Source organism: Neofelis nebulosa, chromosome 9 (assembly GCF_028018385.1).
Source record: "Neofelis nebulosa isolate mNeoNeb1 chromosome 9, mNeoNeb1.pri, whole genome shotgun sequence".
Taxonomy (NCBI): domain Eukaryota; kingdom Metazoa; phylum Chordata; class Mammalia; order Carnivora; family Felidae; genus Neofelis; species Neofelis nebulosa.
Genome location: NC_080790.1, coordinates 26,757,386 through 26,779,635, shown reverse-complemented (window position 1 = coordinate 26,779,635; position 22,250 = coordinate 26,757,386). Strand labels below are relative to the sequence as shown.

At 39.8% G+C, this 22,250-nt stretch overlaps 1 protein-coding gene and 1 pseudogene across 2 annotated transcripts in view; one reads left to right on the top strand and one right to left on the bottom strand.

The window, feature by feature from the left end:
• The window catches only part of TTC27 (tetratricopeptide repeat domain 27), a 190,798-nt gene that overhangs the window by 167,181 nt on the left and 1,367 nt on the right, over positions 1-22,250 (bottom strand). For both annotated transcript variants that reach the window (XM_058682998.1, XM_058682997.1), the window contains exons 2-5: positions 21,725-21,902; positions 21,193-21,322; positions 15,038-15,178; positions 9,434-9,536 (exon numbers count right to left, since the gene is read on the bottom strand). In XM_058682998.1, the coding sequence (XP_058538981.1) occupies positions 9,434-9,536; positions 15,038-15,178; positions 21,193-21,322; positions 21,725-21,902 (552 nt within the window). The remainder of the gene's footprint in view (positions 1-9,433; positions 9,537-15,037; positions 15,179-21,192; positions 21,323-21,724; positions 21,903-22,250) is intronic.
• On the top strand, positions 725-1,096 carry LOC131484606 (cytochrome c oxidase assembly protein COX20, mitochondrial-like; annotated as a pseudogene).

The following is a 22,250-nucleotide window of genomic DNA, read 5'->3' as shown; positions in this document are numbered from 1 at the left end:
TTAAAAACCTCTCAATAACCACAGAAAGGCCATTTCTGCATGTAAGTAGACTTACGACATTGTGATAGACCATGTAAGTCTAGGGAAGGCTGTCAAATTTAAACTGTCCTAATAACACATAATTAAGTCACATAAATGCCCAAAGCTGATTGTCTGTATCTATCTTCCCTCCTACCTACCTATCTACCTGTGTGTATTCAGGTGGATATTAGAGTAATTGGCTTTCATCTTCTACTTCTTCTGTAGCTCATATATTCAGGGGTCAAAGACTGTTCAATAAAAATAGGAAGACAAGCCATGGTTTTTTGTTTTTGGGGTTTTTTTTGTTTTTTTTTTTAAGAATTAGTTTAATCTTTAAATTCCAACAGCATGACCAATTACTTTCCCAATAAAAACACCTTTAAAAAGCTAGATTTAGGGGCGCCTGGGTGGCTCAGTCGGTTAAGCGTCCGACTTCGGCTCAGGTCATGATCTCACGGTTCATGAGTTCGAGCCCCGCGTCAGGTTCTGTGCTGACAGCTCAGAGCCTGGAGCCTGCTTCGGATTCTGTGTCTCCCTCTCTCTCTCTCTCTGCCCCTCCCCTGCTCGTGCTCTGTCTCTCTCTGTCTCAAAAATAAATAAAACATTAAAAAAAAATTTTTTTTAAGCTAGATTTAAAGTCTGGACTTAAAATGTTTAATAGACAGTGCAGGCCAGGGAGGGCCGCAGTCATATACCAGAACTCATGGCTACAGGACCAGAGCCGAGGGAACCCACCACGGGAAAGCCCTTTAAGATCCTAGGAATTTTAGATGTCGAAAACATTCCCTGGGCGTGGGATTCAATATTATATGAATGGCTCTTTAGGATCTGTTGTGGCTGGACTTGGACATCTTTTGTTAACTAGTAGATTCAGGAGATAATGTGATATTGGTGTAGGAGGATTTATCTCAGTGGCTTTAGGATGCTGGTTCCATTGTAGGTATAACTAACTATACAAGCTAAAAACCCAGGAGACAATTGCCAGAGAGAAAATTAAAAATAAGATTTTATATGAAAGTACCCACCTTGCTCCTGACCTGAAAGAAAACAAACCAATGGCAACAGCAGCAACTGAGCAAAGTCTCAAGCACAGAAAATCCAAATATAGCACATTGGAGTCAGTGTGAACAAAGCTAAGTCAGCTATATTAAACACTGTATGTACCACAGGCTTTCAATCAAGTAAATAAAGTGTGTGTAAGAATAAATAAACAAAAATAAATAAATAAACTAAAATAAATAAGATGTTTGATACCACTGTGCTGAGAAGAAAGTAAGGAATACTCAAAGAACAAAAACTGAATGAAAACTGAACCTGAGGAATTACGCAAGCACCGAAGCCATATTCTGCCCTGAAGCTATCTACCAAACCTTAGGGACCTTAGAATTCCATTTTTATGGCTGCAAGGAACACCAAAGACAGAAGATGAGGCCTAGACCCACCCAAAGTAGCCAATCCAGCAGGAGAGTCCATTCAAAGCTGAGACCCAAATTACTGTATCTTCACTGAGAGGTTAAAAAAAGAGGTTAAGTCTGCCATGCAAAAGAGGTCAGCAAGAAAAATGGCACTGGGAGAAGGGGGAAAACAATTATCCTAAGAATCCATAACCGTAAGCCAGCCTTTACACATTTGTGACATCATGTCTAAACAGGAAACCACTAGCCAACGCCAACTCATTTCCTCTAAAAAAAATCCTTTTCTCCCTATCTCCATACTTTGCAAGCTTATTTCCTACTGCTGCTCCTCCAGTGTTCCATCCTTCTCCTGCCTCTCTCCCTTCCTCAACAATTTCCCTCTTTTCTATCCTATGACTTTTAATAAACATATACTGAATTATTATATATGCTTCGAATTACACCAGATCCTACAGCAAGGTTTAAGCCCTGATCTTCCCTAACAAGATATGGGGAAAAGAAGAGCTAGGAAGAGAAGACACATAACAATTACTGTGAAGTGAAATTGTATGGTACTGATCATAAATACCAAAGGGGGCATATCCCTAAGACTAGGATAGTTGAACAAACCTTTTCAGAAGGGCAGGCCTTGAAAGATGGGTAGAAATTTGGCTGCAATTCACTTCTAGACCATAAGGCTCACAAAAGAGGGGCCCACGTGAGTCTGGTTCACTGCTCTATGTACCCCCTATCATAGGTGGCCCTCAATAACTGTCTTAGGAGTACTCAAATATTTAAAAACCTTTTGACAGCAACCATCAAGATGGAATCCAATGTTCTAAGGACCAGTTCCTGCCTACCTGTTCAACCTCATCACCTGCCACACAACCCACCCTCACACTCTGCTCCAGCCATTCCAAACTACCCAAATTCCCAAACCCACAGAGATGTTTCAAGTCTCTGTACTTCTCTTAATACATGTTATATACCTTTTCCAGCTTCATCTAATAAATTCTTAATTCTTCGAGAGTCAGTTCAAGCATGAGGCTCTTTGTGAAGCCTTCTCTGATCTCTCAGGTTTAGATTAACCACATCCCTTCCTATCCCCTTTATGCCCTTTTTTCTACTTGTAATTTTTGCCCTTGCCCCACTGAGTTCTTCAATATCCCTAGCACCTGGCACGGTGACTGAAACACAGCAAGCATTCTAAAAACAATTTGTATTAAATATCAAATTGAGTATAAAATATAAAGTCAAAGGTAAAACTGGGAACAATTAAAGACTTTCCTAATGCAAAAAAGGGACATGATGTAAATGGTATTTAGAAAAACCAATCCAGTACTAACGTAGAGGGAGAGGGAACGAAGGCCAAGAATGAGTCTGCAAGTCAGGGACAACCCTTCAGACGTGAAATGACAGTGACAGTAGCCTTAAGTAACTGGGGGCTGGTCATATAGAAAGAAGGACAGACCTACCTTGTCATTGTCTGTTGCTCAACAGCAGTCCTGTCCAAAACATTCTCTGACAATATAAATATTCTCTAGCTGCACTGTCCAAAATGGCAGCCATTAGCTACACATGGCTTCTGAGCACTGCCAATGTGGCTAGTGAACCTGAAGAACTGAATTTTTTAGGTCTTTTCTTTTACTTATTTAAATTTAAATAGTCACAGATAGCTAGTGGCTACTATATCAGCACAGCTCTGGCTAGCAGTCATAAGTGACAAAATCACAGATGTTTTTAATTAATAAAAGGAAGCACTTTGCGGCAATTACAGATCCTAACAATGGAATGCATTCTCTCTCAAAGTAATTTCAGAAAGTTCCCAAGGGAAGAGGAAGTAACTCTTTTGGATACAATCTTGCAATGAATTCCAGCATTAGGATGAGTGGAGAGCCAGCCTAAGAAGAATCACATTATTTTATACCTGGAAAGGCTTCAAAGATCAGTTTACATGGAAAGAATCCTTAGTTCGGAAGTCAGATGAGCTGTCTAAGTGACAGAGGAGAAACTAAAAGCCAGATCTTAAAACATCATATTCTGTTAATTGTCTTGATTGTGGTAATTTCACAGGTGTATACATGTGTAAAATATCGCACACTTCAAAATATGAGTAAATACCGTAGGTTAATTATTCTTCAAAAAAGCTATTAAAAAAAAAAAAAAGGAAAGAACACTACATGCACCAGTCTACCATCCTCTGTAAACTCTTCAGTCTTCAGTTCTATCTCATAAGAGTGGTTGTGAGGAATAAACTAGTTCATATACTTAAAGACTTAGTACAGGGCTTGGTACAGAGCTAGCACTGTAGAAATGTGAACTGCATTATCCTTATCAGATACTAGAATTCTGCCCTACTGATCGGTTGCAGAAATATAATGGAAAGAAGAGTGGGAGGGATTTGGAGTTACAAACTCTACATCATAGGTCTGGCTCTTGGGCAATTTGAGTCACAAGTCTTTGTAAAATGAGTTAGTTAGCTGAACAAAATAATCTCTAAAGGGCCTTTCCAAACTAAAGATTTCGGACATGGCCTAGGACAAGAGTGGTAGGAATGGATGTACATGGGACCCTTAAGGAAGAACTGGTAGGATTTAAGAACTGGCCAGATGCACAGTATCATGGAAAACAATGAGTCAATTATGAACACACAGTTTCAAGCTTTGGATGACTCAAGGTTTAAGTAAAGAAAGGAACATGTCGGGGCGCCTGGGTGGCGCAGTCGGTTAAGCGTCTGACTTCAGCCAGGTCACGATCTCGCGGTCCGTGAGTTCGAGCCCCGCGTCAGGCTCTGGGCTGATGGCTCGGAGCCTGGAGCCTGTTTCCGATTCTGTGTCTCCCTCTCTCTCTGACCCTCCCCCGTTCATGCTCTGTCTCTCTCTGTCCCAAAATAAAAAAAAAAAAAAAAAAAAAAACGTTGAAGAAAGGAACATGTCAACTCAGTAGATGTATATTATTTTAATAAACCTGTAGGTTCTCCATGGAAATGAATATTCATGACCTTCTGGATACAAATGTCAACCAGTACATTTAAAATGTGTGCTAAAACCAAAGTCTCTTCTTAAAAGATTATTTTAAGGCTATTTTAAAATGAAATTCCTACAGATAGTTATAATATGTTTAGTATATTTAATAATACTCATTGCAAAGTATCAATTTTTTTTTTTTTAAATCAATGCACTCATCAGTCACCAAGAGATTAATCTTTTGATCAGCTCTTTTGATGAGGAAACAACTTAACCCGAGAGTTACAGAGTTGCCTATAGATGTTATAGCAGAACTCCCGGACAAAGCATTTCAAACTTTTCTCTTACACACTAACTTCTTCATAAACTCAATTTCGAAGAGCTAAACTGCAATATTACATCTCATGCACTATATCAAATGCATTTTTGGTATACGCTCCCACAATAAATGGTTGTGTGTGCATCTAAGCCATCTTTTAGAGAATCATGGGTTTCATTGGTGTGACATCAAAAAGAGTGCCTAGATCACACTGAAGAGCATACTTTGCAAGACTCTAACTTACTCATTTCATACATGTGATCAGTCCAGCAAAGTTCTGCTGACAGTGTGATGGGCTCTATTCCACTACACTGTACTGATGTCACATTCCTGGACAAAAATATAACAACCACAGTTGTTCATGAAATCCTCACTTATGTTTCATATACTGAAAAAAATCCTGCCAACTTTTTGATGATCCTTCAAGGGCAACATTTCAAATATAATATCCTTCTCTGGACACTGAGTAATATTTCAGTTGTAACTGACTGCTTGGTCAACATTTGGGTCAAATCCCAGAACAAAACATTTTTTTAAATAAAATTGTTTATGAAATGTTGCAGTTGAAGACTATGTGCAGACCTACTTAAACATAGCCAAAATGGACGAATTTATGACTAGATAAAATGAAAAATGTCGTTGATTAGCCTAGAATGGCAACATAAAAAATGCTTAGTTGTAAGGCAAAGTAAATGATATGCTGAAATATATTGCAGAAAAGAATCAAGACCACTTGGGGAATGAGTCACTTACAAGTCATATTTTCCAGATCTTAGTTAACCCTTTCTGTTTGGAAACTTAATTTTACCCCATAGAATAGAATTCTCTCTAAAACACATCATATGGTCCTTCCTTTTTAAAATGGCACATAACGCAGGGGGTGGAGGGTGCCTGGGTGGCTCAGTCGGTTGAGCATCCAACTCTTGATTTCAGCTCAGGTCATGATCCCAGGGTCTTGGGATCAAGCCCTGCCTCAGGCTCTGCACCTAGCATGGAGCCTGCTTAAGATTCTCTCTCTCTCCCTCTGTCCCTCTTCCCCACTGTGCACTCACTCTCTCTTTCTCTCTCTCTAAATTAAAAAAAAATAATAAAATAAAATGGCACTTAAGGAATGTTACTTTTTCTTTTCTTAATAATTAATAATTATGAACATGAGTCACTGTGCTGTGATAAAAAACGTAGCCATAAATGCAAGTTTATATAATATAGGAATAAGGGAAGAAATGTGACTTTCGCTATAACAACTGCATCAAATTCGATTTCCCATAAAAAGAAAAAACAACTCCTAGTGACACCTTTTTTGTTCACTTTTTGTTAACCAGTTTTCCATAAAAGTATAATGAAGCACAGGAAACTGTATAATATCCTAAGTAGTGTAATGTAATTACCTTTCTACAAAATTAAACAGTGGGCTGAATCCTGATGCCATCTTACTTCAAATGCTCTCACTATCCTCTGGAAAAGGCAACTTTTTCTCCCCATAACTATCGATGATGTTAAAGTCACCCTTGCCTTTCAAAACTTTACCCAATTTCATAAATTAGAAGCTCACCCCCCCCTTCCTCCTTTGCACTATGTTCATTTATGGAGTATACCTCACGTCACGTCAAAAATATGCAATGGCATGAATGGGGGAGACTCAGTCTACACAGTTTTCATTTTACTGAATAAAGAGGAAAAGATGTCTGCTAAATGGGACGTCAGGTATTCATTTTCTCCAAGGTTCACTCTGTATTCATTTTGAAGAGAACTCCACCTTTAGGCAATGTTATTAGGAGAGATTCAAAGTCTATATGGCATCTGGGTAGGATCAATTTTTCTCCTAACTGCTGTAATATTCCTTTTTTTTTTTTTTTTTTAAGTAGCCTCCACACCCATCATGGAGCCCAAGGTGGGACTTGAACTCAAGACCTTGAGATCAAGGCTTGAACTGAGTTCAAGAGCCAGATGTTTAACCGACTGAGCCACCCAGGCGCACCTGTGATATTCTACTTTTTGAAAAACTCTTGTACAGAAGTTAAGTCAGATAAAAGTTGCTACTGAAATGGAGAACAGATGGAGTTCTAAAAGTGCATGTAGAAAGGCCTCAATAAACCTTAACTGTTCTTATTCAACAAATATGTACTAATTATTTACTATTTTCCAGGCACTATGCTAAGTAGAAAGAAGCTTAAAAACAAACAAAACAAACAAACAAACAAAAACAGCTCTCAAGGACCTCCAGTCTAGAGAATCTATAGTCTTGGTTCAGTAGGCTAAATCTGCTCATAAAAATCTTTTATAATCCAAAAGCATTAAACCAAAACTATTGGTCAGAAAAAGCGAGAAGAGTCTGTTTTTCAGTTCTGTTACTTAAGAAATACCATGGTGGGGCGCCTGGGTGGCGCAGTCGGTTAAGCGTCCGACTTCAGCCAGGTCACGATCTCGCGGTCCGTGAGTTCGAGCCCCGCGTCAGGCTCTGGGCTGATGGCTCGGAGCCTGGAGCCTGTTTCCGATTCTGTGTCTCCCTCTCTCTCTGCCCCTCCCCCGTTCATGCTCTGTCTTTCTCTGTCCCAAAAATAAATAAAAAACGTTGAAAAAAAAATTTTTTTTTTTTAAATAAATAAAAAAAAAAAAAGAAATACCATGGTATAGGGGTGCCTGGGTAGCTCAATCAGTTGAGCATCTGACTTTGGCTCAGGTCATGATCTCATGGTTCATGAATTCCAGCCCCATGTCAGTCCCACTGCTGTCAGCACAGAGCTGGCTTGGGAGCCTCTGACCCCTTCTCTCTCTGCCCCTCTCCTGCTCACACTCTCTCTTTCAAAAATAAACGTTAAAAAAAAAGAAAGAAAGAAAAGAATTACCATTGTACAGAAAAGTAAACTCCTTACATGTAATAAAACAACTAATCTATCATATGTCAGGTTTAAATCCCATAGCAGAATATATATATATATATATATATATATATATATATATATACACACACAAAATTTGATTTAACATGCCCTTGCTTGTTTCATAGCCTTGCATTACCTAAAGTCCTGAAAGAATATAAATGGTCTAAGTCTCAGTTGGCATACACAATATAAATGAATCAATTATCATACTGACTGAATATTTTCCTTACTTTCTCCTTTTGAATAATGTACAGATGTTCATTTTATCTAAGATTAGCATATGCTTATGTATTTCTATCCTAAAATAACAACAACAAAATTGAGACATTAATTTCAACTAAATTACCTAGCTTAGTAGTATTTACTGCTGCACAAACTAACATTCTCTCCACTGTATTCTGGCCTAGCTTGTTACTACATAGAGGTACCCTTGAAGGAAACAGACTCCAGAAAGGTGTGGGAGCTTCTTGTAATGACATATGCACACATGTTAAGAGTCGTTTTATGCCTTCATGAGTGTGCTATTCCACCAAGTACAGATCACTGCTTCTCCACCCAGAGTGACGAAAACCACCGCTTCCCCCCCATGGCCCTCCTTATCCAAGGGGGACAGGTCCCAGGGCCCCAGTGGATGTGAGAAACCACAGTAGAACCAAACCCTTTTCTCTCCCTCAAAATATCTTACTGTACTGTGCTCACCCTCCTTTGTGGTGATGTGAGATGATAAAATGCCGGTGTGATGAGAGGAAGTAAGGTGCCTGACGCAGGCATCGTGATGTAGCGTTAGGCTTCTTCTAACCTTCTGACAATTGGTCAGAAGGAGGATTATCTACTTCCAGGCCGCAGATGACTGCAAGTAACCAAAACCATTGAGATGGAGACCATGGAGAAGGGAGAGTACTGTTCACACATACGCACATGTGCACGTACTCACGCCATACATACTCTTGTTATGGTGAAAGGACGATGGGCTTTGGAATCAGACACACCTAAGGTCAAACCCCTTCTCTGTAACTCCGAAGTCTGTAACCAAGTCCAAGTTCATCTGTGTTCAAGTGTTCCTTCACTACAAGAGAATCTGTTTTTGTTTTGATTTGTTTGGCAACTTTTGCTAAGAAGAATCATTCCAAAAGCCCAGGGAAACCAAGTATCAAGGTACCCAAGATTTTTCTCTTTTCAAAATGCTTCCCTAGGAAACCTGCAAGGTATGTGTAGCAAAGGCAGTGGGAGGCACTGACAGAGGTGTGTGGTTTCTACTTTCATTTATATTTTAGGTACTTTTGTACATGCATATTACGTATTATAATAAAAAATAATACAAAACGTAAAAATGTCTCTCCACCTACTGCCATCCTTAGGAAAATGTATTTTCTACTAAATGTGAAAAAAAAAAAAGGCTTTCTTCATGTACTCAATAGGACAGAGGATAAATAATTTTCTATTTTGCATGTCATTTGGCACAATTTACTCCAACTCATTAATGAAGGAAGTTTTTTTAAACAAAGAAAGTTTGCATTTGTTTCCAAAGAAGCTTCTCAGATTAAAACACAGACAAAATATTAAAATACTTGTAAGCCACTTGTGATAAAATCATGGCAACCTACATAAAACAAATCACTTTCTAAATAGGTAATATAAATTACAATGATGACCTCTTTTTAAATTCAAAGGTGAAAAGAAATTGTATAATCTGACACCCTAATAATTTGTGACATTCCACATCCAGAAGTAAAGGGGAGAAAAAGAAACCACCTCAACCAAGAAGTTACTATTATCTGTAAAAAACTAAAGTAAAAAGGAACATCTCAGCCAAGAACTTCATGCCCGCATCAAACAAAATCTGCTACATACCTTCCCTGATACAGTCTCCGGCAAGAGCAAAGAGCTGCGGTGAGCGCTCCTCCAGCAACTGCTGGTGAATACTCACACACCTCAAAGTCCACCATGGCAAGCTCTAGGGAAAAAAAGAACCATGTAAACTGACAGTAAAGGCCCCTCTGGAAAACAATTTTTCCACTAACTGAAATTAGTGTTTAGAATTTTTTTTTAACATTTGCGAAATTAAACTTACTCTTCGACAAACTTATCCACCCACTGCTCTTTGATGATGATACTCACATCAGCTTCTCCCTCTTTCGCAAGAACCCCTCTGCTCCATTCTCTCAGAGCCTGTATTTTAAATCAGCTGGGCTTCCTGATGCCGTTTAGAACTTACGACCTCGTCCTTTAAAACGTCTGCTGCTGGGGCCCCTGGGTGGCGCAGTCGGTTAAGCGTCCGACTTCAGCCAGGTCACGATCTCGCGGTCCGTGAGTTCGAGCCCCGCGTCAGGCTCTGGGCCGATGGCTCGGAGCCTGGAGCCTGTTTCCCATTCTGTGTCTCCCTCTCTCTCTGCCCCTCCCCCGTTCATGCTCTGTCTCTCTCTGTCCCAAAAATAAATAAAAAACGTTGAAAAAAAAATTTTTTAAAATAAAAAATAAAAAAAAAAAAATAAAACGTCTGCTGCTGTCAGCACCCTTCTCCTCCATGGCACCCCCTCAGCACCACAAACCAGGCAGCAACTCACCCAGGAGAACACCAGCAAGAACCTCCCAGAGGCAGGGAGTGCGGTGGGCATAGGGGGGTGGTGATGTTTTCTCTGCTCTGAACTTCTACCGTATTATTTGTACTACCTCCTTTGCAAACACAGTCCACTGATTCACGTAGGTCATCCCTAGCTTTCAGTGTCGCCCACCATCTACCCAATAAGGTAAGAAATCACGTCCTGCCCATCTCTAGGTCCTCCTCAGAGCAATATATTTTGCACAAACTACACTGCAAAGAATACCCTGCATTCAAATATTCCCCAAAACTAAGAAAATCCCTTCCACACCCGGCGAGACCCTTCCATGAAGCCTTCTCCCACGAGTGTGGCACATATTAGTCTCTCCCTTCTCTGAACTTCTACACTGTTCCTAGAAGTTAGCACTGCATCAGGTGCTTGTTTTTCAAGAGTATAACTCTACCTGGTCCAAACATTCTTGAGGATAAAGACTGAATTTCATACAGTGTCTTGACTATGGCTGAGAACACAGTAGGTTTTTCTCTATTGTCTGATGCTGTTCTCACTTGATCACTATTTCAAAAAAACTTGATCCTTGGGGCGCCTGGGTGGCTCAGTTGGTTGGGCATCTGACTCCTGGCTTAGGCTCAGGTCAAGATCTCATGGTTTGTGAGTTTGAACCCCGGATCAGGCTCTGCACTGACAGAATAGAGCCTGCCTGGAATTCTGTCTCTCGCTCTCTCTCTGCCCCTCCCCCCCCATGCTGTCTCTCTCTAAAATAAACATTAAAAAAATAATAAAAATAAAAATAACTTGCTTCTTATTAAAAAAGAAAAAAACAGAAAGAAAACAACAAACAACAAAAAGCCAATACAAAAGCATGTACAGTGAAGAGTGAAAGTCTCTCTTCAGCTGACTCAGTGCCATTCTCCTCCCCTGGAAAAATCCATGACAAAGGCTTATAACCTTCTGGATCTTCCACTATGCATATATGAGTGTATGTGTACATGTGTGAAGAGTGTATGGGTGAGTTTGCAAGTAAGAAGTATTAAATATTTTTGATAGGTTCATTAAAATATTAAGTATGACCATGCACTGAATCATCTAAATTAAATATTATAACTATGCTATTTTGAATATACTGCATGAAAGTATAAGAAATTAATTTTTCCTTTTTTTTTTTTTAAAGCAGTATCTACTGGGGCACCAGGGTGGCTCAGTCAGTTAAGCATCCTACCCTTGATGTTGGCCCAGGTCATGATCTCACAGTTTGTGGATCGAGCCCTGCATGGGTTTGGGTTCTGCGCTGATAAAGCATGGAGCCTGCTTAGGATTCTCTGTCCCTCTCTCTGCCCCTCCCCAGCTCACATTCTCTCTCTCTCTCTCAAAATAAATAAACATTTTAAAAAATAAATAAAAGCAACATCTACTAATAGAAGATCATGCTTAACTATCAAAAGCATCTTTTTTTTTTAACTTGAACTTAATGTCTTCATTTGATTAAGGGGTAAACTGCCTGGTTTCCCTCCTACACTGCTCCACAGCACATTGCTCCAACAATGGTGCGGTCACAAATGAATTTTGATTCTGTAACAAAATCCTTCTTAATTACTGATGCTGTTTCCTTAGTCCCTGTGAGGAAAGGTAGAATTATCTAATAGAGAGAAGTTTCACATCATGTTTCATTTACTTCCCGGAGGTGTTGCCTCATTTTCCTTCTTTTCTATCACTAAGGCTAACGACAGGCTACATTTCGATTATCTATCCCTGAACTGGCATCAGCATTAAGTGACTCAGGTTTGACAGCCCACCCTTCCTTTTCTAGACATGGGAATTCAGACAGTGAGTCAAAGAAACTGTCCTTTTAAGAAAACCTACGACATCAGGGGCTCAGTTGGTTGGGCGTCGACTTTGGCTCAGGTCATGATCTTGCAGTCTGTGAGTTCGAACCCCACATCAGGCTCTTCACTGACAGCTTGGAGTCTGGAGCCTGCTTCAGATTCTGTCTCCATCTCTCTCTCCCCCTCCCCTGCTCTCACTGGGTCTCTCTCTCAAAAATAAAATAAAAACATAACAAAATAAATTTAAGAAAACCTACATCATCAGATGCTGAACCTTTAAAAATCAGATCTATAAGTTAACTCTTAACCCCAAATCTTTATCTGGGGTGAGAGGGAGTGTGAAAAAAATAAAGAAAGCATAGCCTATTTTTCTACTAGAAAATAAAAGTGCCCTTATCTGTTTGCCAAGAATTGCTTGATAGAAAATCTGAGACATTAATAAAAAAAAGACATTTGAAGCCTCACTCTAGTTTCTAGATCCTGTCTCCTGATTTTAGCACTTATGACAGAATGTTCTGATTAGGAAGTCACACTAGTCAATAACCTCCTAAAAAGCAGGAAGCATAAGTGTACTCAAAAGGCACCCAATAAATCTTTGCCAGCTTGGCCCATTTTTAAAATAATTATAAATAAGGGAAACTGATATTCCAGAGAAATTTACTAGCATAACGTCACACAGCTGTTAAGCGGCTGAGCCAGACAAACTCTGGTCTGATTTCGAAGCCAAGACTCTTTTTACTCAACATTTACATATTACTAATACTAGTCTATATACTTCACAGATTAGGGGGTTTGGGGAAAATCACCTTCTTTTATAGTTCCACAAAAATATCATTATAAACAACTTGATATATTCTTCATGAGTACGTCTATTCAAAGCTAACTTAAAAAGGTTAAAATTAACTTGGTTAAGTATGGGACACTTCTTTACTATTTTATCTTCATTTATCAAAGAAGACATTTTTATATCATCGTTTAGAAAATGACATATTACAGACCCAAAGAAGAAAGAACTTTCCTGTTTTCACTGAAAGGGAAGATTTCAGCACAGAGTGATCTCTGCATGGTGATGGGTAACAAGACAACAGGGTTGTAAGCCCAAGTCAAAAGTTGTTTAGCACCTGCCAAGAAATTCAGGTAACTTGTCCCTCCAACCCCACAAAGTATGACATTTACAACCAGCCGTTCAAATATTTACTTGTTCAACCCTAAGTTGATAGTACATATATCTTTTTTTAAAAGATGCTTAACTACTGGCTGATGAACGTTTTCCACCAACAAAATTTAAAACTGTCTCACTCATTTACTACTCTAGTCTCACTACAAAGACAATAATGTCATCTGGCAGCCTCATGCCTCAGTGACACTTTCTTTAGAGCCAAATACTAGTCATTCTAGAAAAGAGCATTCACTCAGATCAACTCTAGAAAAAAAATTTTATTCAAGCTAGCATGACTAAACAATCAAAGATAAGGCCTTATATCTACTCTGACATTTGAAGCCCATCCAGTAAAACCCCTTCCAGTACAAGCGATTCCAATTCCTCTGGCTGGCATGACAGTCACTGAAAGAGGCAAAACTTGCCTTCTTATCCCTACTTGGGTATGAAATACTTCGGAAAATAAGTCCTTACACAGTACAGCCCGAGTCTACATTTTGCCCACCGAAATACTGTTTTTCTTAAAAATCTTCAGCCAGGGGCACCTGGGTGGCGCAGTCGGTTAAGCGTCCAACTTCAGCCAGGTCACGATCTCGCGGTCTGTGAGTTCGAGCCCCACGTCAGGCTCTGGGCTGATGGCTCGGAGCCTGGAGCCTGTTTCCGATTCTGTGTCTCCCTCTCTCTCTGCCCCTCCCCCGTTCATGCTCTGTCTCTCTCTGTCCCAAAAATAAATTAAAAACGTTGAAAAAAAAAAATTAAAAAAAAAATCTTCAGCCAAAACTTGGAAATTGGGAGATTTCACTTACAATTTAGATTTATCATTTCTGGGTCTACATCCTCAAGTTGCCACAATTAGAACAGGAGTCAGCAAACTACAGTCCGCAGGCCAAATCCACCCCACTCCTATTTTTGTACAGCCTAAGAACTAAGTACAGTTTTTACATTTTTAAAACACTGGAAAAAACAAAAACCAAAAGAATATTTTGCAACAGGTGAAAAGTATATAAAATGTCAATTTCAGTGTCCATAAATAAAGCTTTATTGGTACACAGACGCACACCATTCGTTTACAAACTGTCCACAGCTGCTTTCACAGCACAGTGCAGCCTGAGGAGCTACAAGGCACACTGTACAGGTGGTGACCTCCACTAACCCTCAAAAGACACGCTTGTATCTCTCTTGGAGCTCTGTCACTCCTACCGCATAGTAGCTTTCTGTGAGTAGAGCAGGTCTTCTCACTAATTTATATGTGACCTAAAGAAACAATGTAACAGACATTCAACAAATGCTCTACTAAATCCAACCCAAATAATGAACCAAGGTAGGATGTGGGCCAGGAAACAGTAATTAAGATCGACTGCAAGAATACTAAAATCCTGCCTCCTGCTCACTATCCCTACAGGAAATTCATGAAAGACCATGAAGGATGTTTTCAAACCTTTAAGATTCAGAGAATCAACATTTACATACACTCACACATACACAACATACATCTATACAATCCTTTTAAAGGGGCTCAATATAATCTCATTTTATATTAGATGAATCTCATAAAAGGAGAAAGTTTCTGCTTATTTTCATTAGATTTTAATTTTTTAACATTTTTTTAAGTTTATTTATTCCTTTTTGAGAGAGACAGCACAAGTGGCAGGGGAGAGGGAGGCAGAAAGAGAGGGAGACACAGAATGAAGCAGGCTCCAGGCTCAGCTGTCAGCACAGAGCCTGACACAGGGCTTAAACTCATGAACTGTGAGATCATGAACTGAGTCAAAGTTAGATGTTCAACTGACTAAGCCAACCAGGCATCTCTATTCTCATTAGATTTTAAAGTGATATACCTAAAGAAGACTTAGAAAACACACCAAAACACTGTCATCCCGGGGTATGAACCACCTACCGTCTTTTCTCCCCTTACCTGAATGGTTGTCAGTTTATGTCTTACATTCACTAGAATAACTCGTGCTAGTAAGAGTAGTATGGGCTTTGAGGTCAGGCTGTAGACTGATTCCCCGTCTAGAATAAGCAGATTCAGAACAACCGCATCCAGTCCTTTGACCTGACAAAAAAAAAAAAAAAAAAAAGTAAGCCAAGATGATGTAATTTAACAAAATATTAATCTTTATAGACCTTACAATAACACATATTTTCCAGTTAATTCAACTTTGAAACAAAGGCATTAATCTATTACACAGCAATTGGCACTGGACAGAATCATAACATTATAAAGGCCCCTGGAGACCTATAAACCCAGGCTGCCCTAACAGATGGCCACCTACATGCCTATACTTTAGAGGAACAGGGAAGTCAAGAAAATGCTAGTATTGAAGAGGTTTCACGACTTTATAGATTTACTTACAACAAAATAAAAAGCATCCCTATGTTAAAGTATTTACATTAAACACATTTCACATATGCTTCATTAGCTGGCAAACATCATTACAAAGCAGGTCTGCTCCATAATTCCTAAGCCAAACAGCCAGCTAGATCTTACATATCAAATGCTGAGTGGGCCTAAAACTACGGACCAGTGGGAACAGAAGGCTGCAAAAAAAGACATGCATTTGGAAAACCCAGTCTTTAACTAAACAGAGACTTTCTACAATGGACAAATCACCTGCATTTTCTAAAATGTGCACTATATAGTTTTGACGACTGCCACAAGACAGCAGGAATGCTTACCCATTAGAAACATGAGCTCCAAGGTCACAGACACAGGACAGTGTCCTTTTTCTGCCTCTTGTTAGTTTGTGGATATAGGTAAATTTTTGAACTGAAACATCATTAACTACAAAATGAAATCATAGAACCCACACCTTGTAGGGTACGTGTAAGGATTAAATTAAATAATCCAAATAATGCCAGTGCCTGGATAAATACATTGTTGAAGCATTCGATACCGGCAAGAAAGAAAAAGCTGTGGGTTCACCCGCTGTCCTCCCTTCATCGTCAAGAAGTGTAATAGAGGAATAAAGAAAGAGCACCACCAAACTGCAAACAAAGCTTACCGCTACCTACACTAAGGCCAGAGGAATTTTTTTTAAACCTCAATAATTAAGAAACTATTTTGAAGTTACTACAACTACCTCAATTTTAGAAGGAAACAGACACAAATGTTAAGTGCAGTCAAAAATCACACAGACGTCAGTGTCTGAACAGAGATTCCAGCCTGTTTTCCAATTCCCAAATCAGTGTTCTTCCTAGCACCCCATGCTGCCTTCCCCACGGACCGCTTCCTGCCCCTCGGCAAGGTTCAGGGCTATGCTAAGCATTAGGAAGAATGCAAGCACCGGGCCAGGATCACTTCCAGCCTTCCGACTAGGACCACTACCTTATGGTGGCATGGCTACTAAGATACAGACACTGGAAGAGGACCAGGTGTGGGGGAGACCCTCACCATGAGTTCAATCTGAGACACGTGAGCACAAGGCATCTTGCGTCTGAGACCCCCATGCAGAGGTGCCGAATATACCAGCAGATATACTCACTTAAGAACTTGGGAGAAGAACCTGCCTAATGTGCCGAGACTAGATATGCAGCCTCATTGAGTTCTCTGTCACACAAAGATGTCAAAATAAGGATATAACCACCCTTATTTCCCCAAGTCCAGACCAAACTGGTACACTACAAGAAGATATGACATGCCTTTAAGAAAAAGAATCTGTGGGGCACCTGGGTGCTTCAAGCAGTTAAGCATCCGACTTCAGCTCAGGTCATAATCTCACGGTTCGTGAGTTCGAGGCCCCCATCAGGCTCTGTGCTGATGGCTCAGACCCCACTTCACACCCTCGGTCTCCCCCTCTCTCTGACCCTCTCCCGCGCTCCCCCACTCTCACCCACTCACACTCAAGAATATATAAATATTAAAAAAAAAAGAAAAATAATCCATATTCTAATCACTTTGAAATGAGAAACATAACTAACCATTCTAGCACACGTTTAGATCATTCTCTTGCAAATGAAATCCCTAAACAGAAGCAGCAAACAAGTAATTTACTAGGGTAACAAATAAAAAATTATACAAAGAGATAGAGACAGCCCATGGTATACCACCTGGGTATCATTACCTCTGATACTCAAAGCAGGGGTTGGTTACTAAACCTCCTACTCTTCAATTCAAAACTCTCGGGAGATGGTAGTAACAAGACAAATAACAAATAAATGAGTGAATGTATAAATAAATACATTTCTCTTCCCAGTGCTACCTTGCATAATCATGAAAAAATGAAATGCTTTTCTATCTTCTGCTTAAGTAAATCAGCCTCTGCCTACACCCGAGATATAACACTGATATTGCAACTGAGTTCCAAATGTGTTTCCAGAGGTTTTGGGAAATTGTCCATTTTTAAAGAGGATTGTTTAGGGGCACTTAGGTGACTCAGTCGGTTAAGTATCCGACCTCAGCTCAGGTCATGATCTCACAGTTTGTGAGTTCAAGCCCACATCAAGCTCTCCGCTGTCAGCACATCTCACGTACTGCTCAGACATGGATCTTTAGTGCTATTCCTCTGAGACCGGTTAGCATCAGAAACCAGAAAACAGTGTTAAAAATGACAAGGCCACACCACCATAAGGTAGTTGATCCTGGCCCTGTCCTTGCAGCCTTGCTAATAATTAGCATAGCCCTGAACCTTGCTGAGGGGCAGGAAGAGATCTGTGGGCAAGGAAAATGAATTTAGCTTTGGTCACGATACTCTATGACAATAAAATATATTCACAAATATTTGTGCTTCACAAGAGCCAAGAATCATGAATTACCACAGGAAAATGACTGTACTCATGTGTTTAAAAACTTCAACTCCCCCTACCTTCCAAATTCTTGGATTGCTGGAAAAGAGTATAAATTGAGTATTCCTTTTGTTTGTTTTTTTTTAAGTTTACTTATTTATTTTGAGAGAAAGCCAATGCAGGAGGTGCAGAGAGAGAGAGAGAGAGAGAGAGAGAGAGAATCTCAAGCAGGTCCCACACTGTCAGCACAGAGCTGGACACGGGGCTTGAACTCCCGAACCATGAGATCATGACCTGAACCAAGACCAAGAGTCAGACGTTCAACAGACTGAGCTACCTCGGGGCCCCTTGAGTATTCCTTTAAAAATAACCTGACACAAACAAAGAAATAAACAAAAACAATCTGACATTACCAAGAAGAACTGAACATGTGTATACTCTAGGGCATAGCGATTCCACATACGGAAATATACACCACAGAGGAGCTTCGCAACTCCCTGCTGGGATGGGTATACAAGTGTGTTAAAAGACCATCCCCTCAGCCCTCAGGGTACCCAACTAAAGCCCAAGGGCCTCCTCCATTTACCACACTGCATCAAACAAACGCTATCATTTTTTCAGTATGCTGTGCTTCGAAATTCTTGCAAATGATTACCAGAAGATATGTTTCTAATAGCACTGTACATAATATATTGGGGGGAAAAAAAAGGAAACATACCATATGGCCAAGAGTAGAACAGACATATAAATTCTGGTCTAGTCGTGCAACTGGAATACTATACAACAGTAAAAGTGAATAATGATGCAATTTCAAAAATATATCACTGAGCCTAACAAGTCACAGAAGACGTACAGTGTATGTCATTTATTTATAAAAGTTCAAAAATTGGAAAAATTAAACAGTATGTTTCCTGGAGTTACACAGGTGCTAAAACAATGAAGAAAAGCAATGGAATGATTAACACAAAATTTATGAGCCTGGTTCATGGGAGAGGGGGGCCAGGGCTGCCATCAGGAAGCACACAGGGGACCTTCTGAGGCAGTATTTCCCAACCTTTTCCAAGGCACAGCATCCGCAGAAGATGCTATTATTAGTGGTGCCCAGCAGGAACTAGCAAATGCTGCTAACCGGAGGAGACCAGTTCACAGGCTCCCCCAACCCAGCCCAGGCCCCACACGGACACTGCAATGACACAGGGCTCGACATCAGGGGAGCAGCAGTCGGGAAGCTCTGTTCTTCAACGCTGCTAATGTTTCTCAGGCTGGGTGGTGGGAACCAAGGGCTTTTATTATTTAAACTGTATACACTTTATACGCTTTTTTGAATGTATGAGGTAGTTCTAATAAAGAAAAAAAACTAAAATCAAAGTCTCAAGGTTTCCTACAGTCTGGCCTGAATCCCATGAAGTCTGACCTTTTACTGCTACTCCAGCAAGCTCAGAGCAGCCCGTTCCCACAAACACTATGCTCTTCTCCCCTCTGACTTTCTGCTCACTTGACTGCACCCAGACTGCATTTCCTCCTCTTCTCCACCTGTCCATTTCCTCATCACCCTTCAGGTTCAACTCACGCTCCACCCCCAACTAAACTGTCTGACACATCCACTTTCAATACTGGTTAATTTGGTTAATTTCAATATTCTTACAGTCCAAATCTCTCATGTAACCTACGTATGTACTTCCTTGAATTGTTACCTGACTTTACAGGTGCTTCTACACCAGTAGAGAGCAGAAAGAGGACTGGATTTGGACGCAGAAAATGTGCCTTCCAATTGCCCAGCTATAAGACCTCTGTCAAGTTTCCTTCACCACCGGGAGCGTCTGTCTTCTCATCTTTAGAATACCTCAAACTGATGGAACACATGTCAATTAAGCCCCACTCGCCCCACAGAGCCATGCTCAACAAACACTTATGACTTTGGTGAGTTTCTAACGCCACAGGACTGAAGAGGCAGAAACCGTCTCATACACAGTAAGAGAGGGAGTGAGATGTTCCACATAAATAGCAAAGTTCTAGAAAAGTGAAGCAGATCTCTTTAAGTCACATAAGCTTCGGGATTTTAGTTTAATTACTTTGGATGAAAACCTCTGTAAAGTGCAGATTAAGTTCCCTTCTTAGAAGGGCGTCTGGGTGACTCAGTTGGTAGAGCATCTGGCTCTTGATCTCAGGGTCGTGAGCTCAAGCCCCACCTCGAGCATGGAGCCTACTTTAAAAAAAAAATTCCCTTCTTAGACATGAGATACAGATGATCCTTTAACCTTTCAGTAATGATTTAGGGCCAGGATTATGAATTTCAATTACTCTACTGCAACCCAATATAGGACTCACTACACTGACAGTACAGTGCTAATTACTGTAGCTATCAGATTGTGGCTGCTTTTGTACTTCTCTTTCCACACCACCATTAGATTATTTTTTTAAATATATTTTATTTATTTTTTTAAGTAAGCTCTATGCCCAACACGGGGCTCAAACTCATGACCCCAAGATCAAGAGTCGCACACTCCACCAACTGAGCCAGCCAGGTGCCCCTCTACCATCGGATTATTAACACTTATCTCTAATAATTTCATTTCCCTTTCATTTGCTACTTCTAATTTTGAGAAGCTTGCTAACAGAAAACAGGTCACTTTTGCTGCAAAAGTTTTGGATGCTAAGGAGCCCTTTTTCTAGGCTTAGTGATTGATAGCTATGTCTAGATCTCTGAGGTGACTGGATAAGTCACTGTCACCACACTTCTCTTATAGAGTATGTCATACTCACCAAGCTCCATGCATATGCTCTGAAAAACTGTTGCAGAATTCGAACTGTATGTTCTACTGATAACAGACTAATGCCAATCAGTAATACTGTCTTTATATATGGATAATAATTGTTATCACCATGGAGCACTTCTGTGCCAGGCACTTTAAATAAGTATTTGTAATATAAAGGAAACCACCCATGGGATCCATTCTTAAGCACAGCAGCACAACTTACCTGCAATAAAATTAAACAGATTTCCAGTTTTGCTGCTTTGCCAGAAAAGATCTTTACATAACTGTGGTAATATCTGCAACTGGGTGACTGGTGCAGGTGCCTGGACTTTAGTAAAAAGGGCAACTAAGAGAGCTCCATAAATTGGGAGAGTTCCATGAGGAGTGTATGACTGACAATGGAACTTCTGGAAGTAATTGAAAATCGGACCAATGAACAAGCATTCTTACTAGGCTTTGTACAAGCTATACAGTCATGTTTTTTTTTTTTTTTCCTACCTGCCATTAACTCCAGGTTATAAAGACTAGTTCCTAAAGAAAAAAATAGTAACACAATAATAACCATATATGACATTTCCAAAAAGCATACCTCACTGAACTGCTGGAACAAAAAGGATGGCAAAAAATCCTGAGGTTGTAAATCAACAAGAGGCCCCGTCCAGTTACTCTGAACAAAAAGTTGCAAACTGCTTACACCAATTAGGAATATCAGCTGTTGTCTGCATAGAAGAATAAAGAAACAAATATGAACCACTGTGCAACCACAACTAATTCCATTTCAGTTTTGTTAGGAAAAATGTAAAATATTAACCAACAGTTATTGAGATTATCCAAGTATCACGAAACAAAATTTCTGAAACCTGAACAATTTATGTCTCAACGTCCAATATTACAACCGTGAGCCACATAAGGCTCTTTTAAACTTAAATTAATTACAATTAAATGAAATGTAAAATTCTGTCCATCAGTTGCACTCCCTATTTCAAGTGCTCAAAAAGCACATGTGACTATTGGGCTGTCATACTGGACAGCACAGGTTTTCCAATGACAACTAAAACCAATGTCTTTCTAGTAAATGTATTCAGTCTGTTTCTCTATGAAAATTTCAAATAAAATTCTACCTTTCAGCTGCGTCCAAATCTGTTGAGTAATCCAGGAATGTTACTATCTGCTTCTCAAGGTAACTGTCAATCTTTTCTTCAGTCATTGTGGTTGAGTTAAAAATATTTTGAGTCAACGAATTTAAGAATATGGCCTCAAAGTTCCCTTCTAGCAGCAACTGTAAGAAAGATCCACTCTCTGCAATATAAAAAATTAGTCCAATAATCCAAAAGAACCATTTTTTTCAAACTGTAAATGATAACACCATTAGGTAAATCTACCATTTTAGTATGCAAAATTTTTTAAATGTATATCCTTAGAATGCCTACTGTACATTAATCACAAAGCACTGAGCAAATTCCCATCATTCTACAAACATCACCTCTTCTACAATTAGCAGCTCATCCATACAACGAGCAGCAAGGTAGAAGCCAGACCCAGGAATAATATTCCTCATTAGTAAGTACAGTAAAACCTTGGTTTGCAAGCATAATTCATTCCAGAAACACGCTTGTAATCCAAGCACTGGTATATCAAAGTGGATTT